A 12,495-nucleotide genomic window follows, 5' to 3' on the forward strand; every position below is an offset into this window, starting at 1 on the left:
CAGCCTCACAACTTGCTCATTGTGAAACCGCTACAATAGGGACAATAGAGCGCTTTCAGGCCGACGACTCCACCTGCTGCAAATATTCTACACAAGGACTCATCCTCTATACTGTGCGTGCACTGATTGCATAGCAAGCGTAAACGTGTCTAATGATGCGTGTGTGCCCATCAGATGGTAACTATATGACATTGGGTCTGTGAGAGTGACAACTCGAGTCGTACTGGAGGTATTATCACACGTAGGGAAGCTGTTGGGAACAGGACCTGCTTCCTCAGCAGCAGGAGGCGGCTGCACACGATGGGAAAGGTCGCATGATTTTCAACAAACGATTATTCCAGCATTACCAATGATGTGAGTCTCAGTAGAATAAAGCTGTAAAAGTGTTAACAATCCACACAAGCAGATTTATGAGCAGCAGAAACGAGACCTTCTTGTATCGAGCTCCCGTTCTCAGTCACAGACATTCCATACACTGTTATAAGATTTTGCAACATTGTTTGTTCTTTCCTCATTTGTATACATACAGTGCGGTAGAGGAGTCTTTTTGATTCAACAAATCTGAACCAGAGAGGGAAATGCAACAAGTGGTCCTCCTCTCTGTGTAACCTTAGTTCTTCAATGAACGCACAATCTCTCCGGGATGATTTCAGGAGCTAATAAAATCCTCTCATTTGAAACTATTAAACCATTAATAAAACACTAAAGAACAGAAGCTGGGGACAATAAACGGCACCACAATACCCGAACACACGGCATAACCCTCAAATGACAATGTGAGTGACGTTGGGCTACATTTACTGAGATGGGAGTTCCACTGAAGATGGGTTGTTGCCAATGGCAACCACCAATCAGATTGTATCTATTATCGTGCTACGGTCAACAACCCATCTTCAATAGAATCCCCATGTTAGTGAATTGGGAGAAGAGTGGTAAGAACTTAATGATCATCATCAGCAACGACCGGAGACCGATCATCCGTCTTTATTGTTTATTACAAATACACAAACATAAATTAGGACCTTAACAGACAATTTGAGGACGAGAATGGACTAAAATAAATAAGTGATTGTAATGAATTAATTTACAGTTTCTTATATAGCTCACACAGATTCCGCATCGCTTTACAGAGAATATTTGAACATTCACACCAGTCCCTGCCCCAGTGGAGCTTATAATCTATATCCCCTACCACACATATGCACACACACAGACAGACACTCTAGGGTTAATTTTGTTGGGAGCCAATTAGCCTACCAGTATATTTTTGGAACAAACCTGGAGTACCCGGAGGAAACCCACGCAAGTACAGGGAGAATATACAATTAGCGCCTTCTGTCTCCCCAGCCATCCATTCATCCATTGTCAGCCAGCTTCTGCCAGCACTCCTTCTGTCTCTCCAGCCCCTACCCCCCCCCCCCCCCCCCAACCCCCTCTTTCTTCCTCTGCCACCCACTCCTTTCCTCATACCTGGCTGTTTCTTCTGTCTCTCCAGCCTTGTGATTTCTCCCTAACCTTAGCCAATTCCCTTCTGGTTCTAAAGCCCTGCGTCGCTTCCCTTTTCCCAACCAGTCCTTTTCCGTCTTCCACGTCTGTTTAATGTCTTGTCTGATTCCCTGATTTTGTGGTGGGCAGACTCGATGATGCCCGCTCCCGATCCTGCCCCTAAGCAGCTGCCTAATGTTAGAGGCCTACATGACGCTACCCTTCTCCTTCTGTTTTGGCTGCTCCTTACATTTCTCCCATCACCCTTCTGTCTCTCCAGCCCTATGGCGTATCTCCAATCCCAGCCAGTCCCCTTCTGTCTGTACAGACCCTCTTTGTTTCTCGTCTCAACCCCTAGCCAGGCCTATTATGCCTTGACAATGAAATTATTCTTCCTCAATGGTTGTTCCTTATCATCCAGTCCTATCAGTAAACCCACCTTCAATCTCACAAGTAATCCACCATTCTATCTCTCCAGCCATAGCCCTTCTGTTTCTCAAGCCCCATAGTTTCTCCACAACCACAGCCATTTATTTTTTATTTTACGACACTATGATGGGAACTTCTGAGATGGAAAAGGAAGGATCCAATGGGATTCTCTTTTTAATGTACTGTATCTACCACAGTAAAGGTCATTGATACAGAGCCGTACAGAGTGCCATGTTAAGATCCGTTGCCCATATCTCCAGAAGGTAATACCTTAGACACGGCACACAAAAAAAGGGGCAAATCAAACAGTCAAGGTAAATGACGGAAACATTCTTAGTCCTAGGACATGACAGGAAACTGTAAGGAAATGGATTAAGAGGCAAATTTGAGGAAAAGTTGTTTCAGCAAAAAAAAAGTAGCTGACAAGTTGAATAGCCTCCCATGAATTGTGGCAGATGATAATACAGTTTAATCATGCCTGGAATAGACCAAATAATAATAATAAAAATAATAATAATAATAATTACAATAAAATAAGAATTAGTTTTGAGAATACTGTAAGTATGGAAAAAATGAAGAAGGTCCAAGAATGTCTCACCTGCCATCAAATTCTATGTCTAAGTTCTGGTGACAGAATATCTGATGTAAATGTGGGTGAAAACCTAGGATACAGTGATACTCCGCTTTGCACAAGATCTGCGTATCTCTTCTGCACGGAACACTAGCTCCCATTCACTATTACAGGACTTTCATCAGGCTGCTCCTATCCTATGGAATGCCCTTCCATGCACAATAAGAACTCCGCTAGCCTCCAAACTTTCAAGTGTTCCCGGAAAACTCACCTCTTCAGGCAAGCCTATCATATTTAAGTTCTACACGCATAACCCTCTGAGGCACTTATGTATTATTTTCTTCCCTTCTGGACTTGTAACTTGGTGGGACTGCTATGCTATTACTGGTGCCTCTTTCCCTCCTATATTCCTATAGATTGTAAACTTGCAGCAGGGCTCTCCTACCTCCAAGTCTGTCTGTTGTTACCCAATTTGTTTTATCACTGTCTACTATTGTAAAGCGCAACGGAATCTGCTGCGCTATATAAGAAACTGTAAATAAATAAATAATACAGTGACTATCAAGCAGTATGGATCAAAATAAAGACAGAAACCGACTCATCGCACACAAAAACAAAGATGTTAGATTTTAGGCAGGCTACTGCAGGAATTGAAGAGGACGTGATCTTCGCCGGACAGTTGTAAGTTTACTTCCTCTGGTTCCCCTATGGATTGCGTCGGACACCGGACCCCCGGACCAGAACCCCAGGACACCAGACCAGCACCCCAGGACACCGGACCCCCAGGACACCGGACCCAGGGACCTACCTTACGGGCTCAAGATAGGTAAGTATCAGTATGTGTGGGCTTTGGATGAAATAAAGTTTTATTTTTCTTGTGTGTGTCAGTGTGTGTTTATTTGACTATTTTTAATACCGTTGAACTACAAGGGCCAGCGTGCCCTTTAATTCTCTGCATGCTTGGACTTTTTTTTTTTACACAGCACAGCCTGCACGGATCTGCCTGATCCGTGCAGAATGGCCATATGAATTCGTATTAGCGGCCATATATATGGCCGCTAATACAAATGAATACGCCATCGGAGGTTTACAAAGCAGTCGTATCTGACTGCTTTGTATATTACCTTCCGGAACAGGAATTTGCATACGGCTGAAAAAGCCGTATGCATTCATATTCATTCGTATTAAGAATACGAATATGATATATCGTATTCTTAGTAAATCTCCCCCCATAGTAGGGATGCCAATCCCGGGGCATTTTTTCAATCCCGGGATTCGGGATTGAAAAATGCTCAATCCCGGGATTCCCGGGATCCCGGGATTGGCCTCCCTGATACAAAAAAAAACACAGCTGTCCCCATCCCCCCCAAACTGCCCACACCGTAAATCAATTAAAGGCAGAATAATCCCAAACCACTATCTCCCTGCCTGCACTGCACTGTCACTTACATGGAGGTGGTGACAGGCAGTAGCAGGAACATCTCCAGCAAGCGGGTGGCCAGGTAGGACGAGCTGCACAGCGGGCGGCCAGGTAGGACGAGCTGCACAGCGGGCGGCCAGGTAGGACGAGCTGCACAGCGGGCGGCCAGGGAGGATGAGCTGCACAGCGGGCAGCCAGGGAGGACGAGCTGCACAGCGGACGGCCAGGTAGGACGAGCTGCACAGCGGGCGGCCAGGGAGGATGAGCTGCTCAGCGGGCAGGTGTGTGGCCAGGCAACCTAGTACAGAACAGTGTGCTATAGCGGTATGACGGCAGCCGGGCTGTGCAGCGTGACGTGATGTCAGGGGTCACGCTGCGCAGCCCGGCCACCGCCATGATGCCGCTACAGCACACTGTTCCTATCAGTAAAATACCGGCAGACAGCAGTGTGGCTATCGGGCACTAATCCCGCATTCCCGGGATTGGAAGGCTCAATCCCGGGATTTAAATCCCGCCTTTTTTAGGCCAAAATCCCGGGATCCCGCCGATCCCGATCCCGGGATTGGCCTCCCTACCCCATAGAGTGGAAGTCTTCTTGAGAGGGACAATGTAAGTCCCCAGAGAACTGTCAAAACTGAAAGTGGATAAATCAATGGGGCCAGATGGGATACATCCAAGGATACTAAAAGAGCTTAAAGTGGAGCTGGTAAAACCAATAACAGAATTAATCAACCAGTCACTAGCTACTGGAGTAATCCCAGAGCACAGGAAAACAGCGAATGTAGTCCCACTGCACAAAAGTGGAAGAAAGGAAGAGGTAAGCAACCATCGACCAGTGAGCCTTACATCAGTAGTAGTGAAATTTATGGAAGCACTCTTAAAATAAAGAGTTGTAGAATATCTCAAAAGCAGCAATTTACAGGATCCGAAACAGCATGGGTTTACTGGGGGAAGATCATGTCCAACACATCTTATTGACTTCTTTGACTGGGTGACTAAAGTAATAGATCAAGGTGGGGCTGTAGATGTAGGTTATCTAGGCTTTAGTAAGGCTTTTGACACTGTCCCACATCGCAGACTGTTAAATAACCTTGAAAGCTTGGGATTGGATTTCAAGATAGTTGAATGGATAAGAGCATGCTTTTAGGACAGAAAACAGAGAGTTGTAGTAAAAGGAGTACAGTCAAAGGAGGGAAAGGTTACAAGTGGGGTACCCCAGGGATCTGTACATGGACCAGTGCTTTTTTATTATCTGTATTGGTGATATTGCACATGGAATTGAGGGTAAAATGTGCCTTTTTGCAGATGACACAAAGGTATGCAACGGGGTAGACACACCAGGAAGGGTAAAACAAATGATTGGTGATCTAGGCAGATTAGAGGAATGGTCAAGAGCAGTGGTAGCCAACCCTAGACCTCGAGAGCTACCAACAGTGCACATTTTCCAGACAACCTAGCTGCTGCACAGCTGCACTCATTAATCACTGACACATTTTAAAAGATACACAGATGGAGCTAATTAGCTCACTTGTGATTCTGTGAGGAGACCTGCAAAACATGCACTGTTGGTAGCTCTCGAGGACTAGGGTTGGCTACCCCAGGTCAAGAGCATGGCAACTATAGTTTAATGTCAAATAAAAAAATGCAAAATCATGCACTTGGGTCTCAAAAATCCAAAGATTAAATATAGTATAAATGGCACTATAATGGAAACTACTGAGGAAGAGAGGGGTCTAGGTGTCACTATTTCAGGGGACTTAAAGGCAGGTAGGCAATGTAACAAAGCAATGAAGAAGGCAAGTCAGATGCTTGGTTGCATAGGGAGAGGTACCAGCGGTAGAAAGAAAGAAGTAATAATCCCACTGTATAGGTCATTGGTACGACCTCATGTAGAGTACTGTGTTCAGTTCTGGAGGCCATATCTCCAGAAGGCTTTATATAAGAAACTGCAAATAAGTATCTGCGCAAATAGAGTACAGGTAATCCACACAACTAAGTTAGGCCTGGATTCCCACGGTGTTTCCTGGCAGGAGTCCCCAAAGCAATTCTAGCGCAATTCTTAATGCGGAGATGAGTGCGGACAGGGATTGCAATGCAAACCGGACTACTATGCCAAGTAGCCCAAGACAAAAACTAAACTAACAAGAGCAGTATTACAGTGTATACTATAAGGCTGGCCCCGTGGTCCTGTCATTGTGGTGTGCTACAATAGCATAACAACCACTTCCAACCGACTCCTAGTATTGGCCCTTGACTGTTTTTTTTGCACCCGTTAGTCTTTTTTGAACTGATTTGAGCTCTGGCTGAATGTAAACTAAAGCTATTTCGCTGGAGGTGTGTTTCATAGCAGTCTGAAAGAAACACAACCTTGTGAATATAGCCATTTACTGACACGTACTGTATAACTAGCATACACAGAGTGGAGTGATGAACTCCTTGGGTTTCTTTGAGACAATTTAGTGGATGTGGCACCCGCTGTCCTCGGCTATCGACTGTGCTAGTAGGTATACTGATCTCGGCATAGAAACTAGAGTTTATAGAGGCTACCTTGGAATGCAAGCTGCCTGTGTTAGCCAGCTGTGTGTACATGACCTCGCACATCAGCTTAAATGGTTTCAACAGGCTAACTGCTCTGCACCGTGTGTCCCGCAGATCACCTTCATTATCTCCAGGGCTGCGAGGAGAGAAGAAGCCCGGGTGGGACATATTAATGTCACAGAAAAGGAGAAACGGGTTACATGCCGGGCAGATCCAGCCTGGTGTGGGTGAGTATCAATTCGATTTTCCTGCCCCGGTCCGCAGGTTCTAGGCTAGCAGTGGGCATACAGGGATAGGGGAGACCTTGGAGTACGGGTGTGGTGCAAAGAGGCACCTCGCTGCTCACCTCATGCGCTATTGATGACTGTTTTTTTGCGCTATGGAAACACAAGGTAACAGCTGATTGTCCCTGCAACTCAGACAGGGAAAGGTTTCACACTTCTGCTTATCCCGCCAATGAGAGCACAGGACACTGGACGCCCAGCAGCCAATCACAGCACAGCCTGCCGTGTATATAAGAATCCAGAACGCGATTGTCGTGACTCGTGCGCTTTAGTAGTACTGCATTTTCATTTGTTGTGCCTTTTGTCTGTGTTAACATGGCAGAGACTGCACCCGCCGCTGTCCCTCCATCAGAGGGCGCATCCAAGAAGAAGAGGCAGCCGAAGAAAGCTGCGGGAGGAGCCAAGAAGAGCGCCAAGTCTTCTGGACCCAGCGTCTCCGAGCTGATCGTAAAAACCGTGGCCGCCTCCAAAGAGCGCAGTGGAGTTTCCCTTGCCGCCCTGAAGAAGGCTCTGGCTGCCGGAGGCTACGATGTGGAGAAGAACAACAGCCGCGTGAAACTGGGTGTAAAAAGTTTGGTGACCAAAGGAACTCTCACTCAGGTAAAAGGCACCGGCGCTTCCGGCTCCTTCAAGCTCAATAAGAAGCAGGCGGAGAGCAATAAGGTTGCCCAGAAGTCTCTGAAGCCCAAGAAACCTGCTGCAAAGAAAGTGGCCAAATCCCCGAAGAAGCCCAAGAAAGCTCCGAGTGCAGCCAAGAGCCCGAAGAAGGTGAAGAAGCCAGCTGCAGCTGCCAAAAGCCCGAAGAAGCCTAAAGCGGTGAAGCCGAAGAAGGCGGCCGCCAAGAGTCCGGCCAAGAAGGCAGCGAAACCCAAAGCCGCCAAGAGTCCGGCCAAGAAGGCGGCGAAGCCTAAAGCCGCAAAAAGCCCAGCCAAGAAGGCAGCAAAGCCCAAGAAAGCCGCGGCAAAGAAGTAATGCCTGAACCGCCGCATCCTCGCTCCCTTGTTCTCCCCCAAAAGGCTCTTTTCAGAGCCACCCACCCTCTCTCGACAGAGCTGTGAGCGCAGGGCGTGGCCTGATGGCAGCGCCCTTCAGTTTGTAATCAATAGGTACACCAGAATGTTCTAGTTTGCCCCTTAAATTCAGTCACTTTACAATTCTACATATGTGCTGGGAAGTGGGATTAATGAGACCGTTACGTATCAGCTCTCTTCAATAAACGCTTCATAGCGCATAGCGTTTTAGTGCGCATTTCAATGAATCGCTGTAAACCGGCGGCATTCACCTGTGGCACCATACCCTCCCAGCCGGTTCTGATGCCCTACATCCTCTGTAAGGGCAAGCTCAATCTGTGGCAGAGCTGTCAGGGAAGGTGTGTGATTCACCACTATAGAACTCGTTAGCGCTGCCTCGTATTTTAACTGCTGCAAACCGTATGAGTGCAAGGGTACATACAGTATATATAGAGCTTAGTAAATCGCAAAGAAGGCGGACTGGATCGTTCTTCAATCTGCATTCCTCGTGACCCTTTAAAACACAATTCTCCGGAAACCGTATACGCCTCTGTGGTCTGTGCAGTGGTCGCTAACTCACGACGACAATCGCGTTCTGGATTCTTATATACACGGCAGGCTGTGCTGTGATTGGCTGCTGGGCGTCCAGTGTCCTGTGCTCTCATTGGCGGGATAAGCAGAAGTGTGAAACCTTTCCCTGTCTGAGTTGCAGGGACAATCAGCTGTTACCTTGTGTTTCCATAGCGCAAAAAAAACAGTCATCAATAGCGCATGAGGTGAGCAGCGAGGTGCCTCTTTGCACCACACCCGTACTCCAAGGTCTCCCCTATCCCTGTATGCCCACTGCTAGCCTAGAACCTGCGGACCGGGGCAGGAAAATCGAATTGATACTCACCCACACCAGGCTGGATCTGCCCGGCATGTAACCCGTTTCTCCTTTTCTGTGACATTAATATGTCCCACCCGGGCTTCTTCTCTCCTCGCAGCCCTGGAGATAATGAAGGTGATCTGCGGGACACACGGTGCAGAGCAGTTAGCCTGTTGAAACCATTTAAGCTGATGTGCGAGGTCATGTACACACAGCTGGCTAACACAGGCAGCTTGCATTCCAAGGTAGCCTCTATAAACTCTAGTTTCTATGCCGAGATCAGTATACCTACTAGCACAGTCGATAGCCGAGGACAGCGGGTGCCACATCCACTAAATTGTCTCAAAGAAACCCAAGGAGTTCATCACTCCACTCTGTTTATGCTAGTTATACAGTACGTGTCAGTAAATGGCTATATTCACAAGGTTGTGTTTCTTTCAGACTGCTATGAAACACACCTCCAGCGAAATAGCTTTAGTTTACATTCAGCCAGAGCTCAAATCAGTTCAAAAAAGACTAACGGGTGCAAAAAAACAGTCAAGGGCCAATACTAGGAGTCGGTTGGAAGTGGTTGTTATGCTATTGTAGCACACCACAATGACAGGACCACGGGGCCAGCCTTATAGTATACACTGTAATACTGCTCTTGTTAGTTTAGTTTTTGTCTTGGGCTACTTGGCATATTAGTCCGGTTTAAATTGCAATCCCTGTCCGCACTCATCTCCGCATTAAGAATTGCGCTAGAATTGCTTTGGGGACTCCTGCCAGGAAACACCGTGGGAATCTAGGCCTAACTTAGTTGTGTGGATTACCTGTACTCTATTTGCGCAGATACTTATTTGCAGTTTCTTATATAAAGCCTTCTGGAGATATGGCCTCCAGAACTGAACACAGTACTCTACATGAGGTCGTACCAATGACCTATACAGTGGGATTATTACTTCTTTCTTTCTACCGCTGGTACCTCTCCCTATGCAACCAAGCATCTGACTTGCCTTCTTCATTGCTTTGTTACATTGCCTACCTGCCTTTAAGTCCCCTGAAATAGTGACACCTAGACCCCTCTCTTCCTCAGTAGTTTCCATTATAGTGCCATTTATACTATATTTAATCTTTGGATTTTTGAGACCCAAGTGCATGATTTTGCATTTTTTTATTTGACATTAAACTATAGTTGCCATGCTCTTGACCTGGGGTAGCCAACCCTAGTCCTCGAGAGCTACCAACAGTGCATGTTTTGCAGGTCTCCTCACAGAATCACAAGTGAGCTAATTAGCTCCATCTGTGTATCTTTTAAAATGTGTCAGTGATTAATGAGTGCAGCTGTGCAGCAGCTAGGTTGTCTGGAAAATGTGCACTGTTGGTAGCTCTCGAGGGATAGGGTTGGCTACCAATGCTCTTGACCATTCCTCTAATCTGCCTAGATCACCAGTCATTTGTTTTACCCTTCCTGGTGTGTCTACCCCGTTGCATACCTTTGTGTCATCTGCAAAAAGGCACATTTTACCCTCAATTCCATGTGCAATATCACCAATACAGATAATAAAAAAGCACTGGTCCATGTACAGATCCCTGGGGTACCCCACTTGTAACCTTTCCCTCCTTTGACTGTACTCCTTTTACTACAACTCTCTGTTTTCTGTCCTAAAAGCATGCTCTTATCCATTCAACTATCTTGAAATCCAATCCCAAGCTTTCAAGGTTATTTAACAGTCTGCGATGTGGGACAGTGTCAAAAGCCTTACTAAAGCCTAGATAACCTACATCTACAGCCCCACCTTGATCTATTACTTTAGTCACCCAGTCAAAGAAGTCAATAAGATGTGTTGGACATGATCTTCCCCCAGTAAACCCATGCTGTTTCGGATCCTGTAAATTGCTGCTTTTGAGATATTCTACAACTCTTTATTTTAAGAGTGCTTCCATAAATTTCACTACTACTGATGTAAGGCTCACTGGTCGATGGTTGCTTACCTCTTCCTTTTTTCCACTTTTGTGCAGTGGGACTACATTCGCTGTTTTCCTGTGCTCTGGGATTACTCCAGTAGCTAGTGACTGGTTGATTAATTCTGTTATTGGTTTTACCAGCTCCACTTTAAGCTCTTTTAGTATCCTTGGATGTATCCCATCTGGCCCCATTGATTTATCCACTTTCAGTTTTGACAGTTCTCTGGGGACTTACATTGTCCCTCTCAAGAAGACTTCCACTTTATGGGGGGAGATTTACTAAGAATACGATATATCATATTCGTATTCTTAATACGATTGAATATGAATGCATACGGCTTTTTCAGCCGTATGCAAATTCCTGTTCCGGAGGGTAATATACAAAGCAGTCAGATACGACTGCTTTGTAAACCTCCGATGGCGTATTCATTTGTATTAGCGGCCATATATATGGCTGCTAATACGAATTCGTATGGCCATTCTGCACGGATCAGGCAGATCCGTGCAGGCTGCGCTGTGTAAAAAAAAAAGTAGTCCCAGCATGCGGAGAATTAAAGGGCACGCTGGCCCTTGTAGTTCAACGGTATTAAAAATAGTCAAATAAACACACACTGACACACACAAGAAAAATAAAACATTATTTCATCCAAAGCCCACACATACTGATACTTACCTATCTTGAGCCCGTAAGGTAGGTCCCTGGGTCCGGTGTCCTGGGGTGCTGGTCTGGTGTCCTGGGGTTCTGGTCCGGGGGTCCGGTGTCCGACGCAATCCATAGGGGAACCAGTGGAAGTAAACTTACAACTGTCCGGCGAAGATCACGTCCTCTTCAATTCCTGCAGTAGCCTGCCTAAAATCTAACATCTTTGTTTTTGTGTGCGATGAGTCAGTTTCTGTCTTTATTTTGATCCATACTGATTGATAGTCACTGTATTATTTATTTATTTACAGTTTCTTATATAGCGCAGCAGATTCCGATGCGCTTTACAATAGTAGACAGTGATAAAACAAACTGGGTAACAACAGACAGACTTGGAGGTAGGAGAGCCCTGCTGCAAGTTTACAATCTATAGGGATATAGGAGGGAAAGAGGCACCAGTAATAGCATAGCAGTCCCACCAAGTTACAAGTCCAGAAGGGAAGAAAATAATACATAAGTGCCTCAGAGGGTTATGCGTGTAGAACTTAAATATGATAGGCTTGCCTGAAGAGGTGAGTTTTCCGGGAACACTTGAAAGTTTGGAGGCTAGCGGAGTTTTTATTGTGCATGGAAGGGCATTCCATAGGATAGGAGCAGCCCGATGAAAGTCCTGTAATAGTGAATGGGAGCTAGTGTTCCGTGCAGAAGAGAGACGAAGATCTTGTGCAAAGCGGAGTATCACTGTATCCCAGGTTTTCACCCACATTTACATCAGATATTCTGTCACCTAGACATAGAATTTGATGGCAGGTGAGACATTCTTGGGTTTACCTTTTCTTAAGGCTGGAGAGAGTGTTGCACTGTACCAACGAGAAGTATAGCAGAGGCAGACGAGTGGCTGTTCAGCGTTCGTGTTAAACGTGCCCAAGATGGCAGCGAGTGACTCAAGAGAAGGAATGTGTTGACAATGAAATAAAAGAGAAGGAATGTGTTGACAATGAAGAAAAAAATGTCCAAGTTTTATATAACATTACACAGAAGTAGTGCCTTTATAATTATGTATAATTTCTTATACTCTGTACTTAAAAAAAAATGTATTTATCAAGAGTTATTCAAATTCAAAATGTAAGTCAGAATCAAAGGGTTCAATTTAATGCGGTTCACAGTGAATAGCGCCAGACGGGAGCTACCGGAGCTATTTTATTCAGCGTCCCGCAAAGTTGAAGAATGCCCATACTCACGGGTGTTTAGTCACAAGTAATGGCGTTTTCCAACTTAAGTGCCCAGTGGCAGTGCTATGTGC

The 12,495-nt window shown here is 45.8% G+C and overlaps 1 protein-coding gene across 1 annotated transcript; it reads left to right on the plus strand.

Moving 5' to 3' along the window:
• The first annotated feature begins 7,042 nt into the window (after nucleotides 1-7,042).
• On the plus strand, nucleotides 7,043-7,699 carry LOC146073177 (histone H1.01-like). Its single transcript, XM_083180362.1, has one exon. It carries the CDS (start codon nucleotides 7,043-7,045, stop codon nucleotides 7,697-7,699), a length of 657 nt encoding a protein of 218 aa, XP_083036488.1.
• Nucleotides 7,700-12,495: the final 4,796 nt, after the last annotated feature.

The sequence above is a fragment of the Crinia signifera genome, chromosome 4, assembly GCF_055691185.1.
Source record: "Crinia signifera chromosome 4, ASM5569118v1, whole genome shotgun sequence".
In the NCBI taxonomy this organism is placed as follows: domain Eukaryota; kingdom Metazoa; phylum Chordata; class Amphibia; order Anura; family Myobatrachidae; genus Crinia; species Crinia signifera.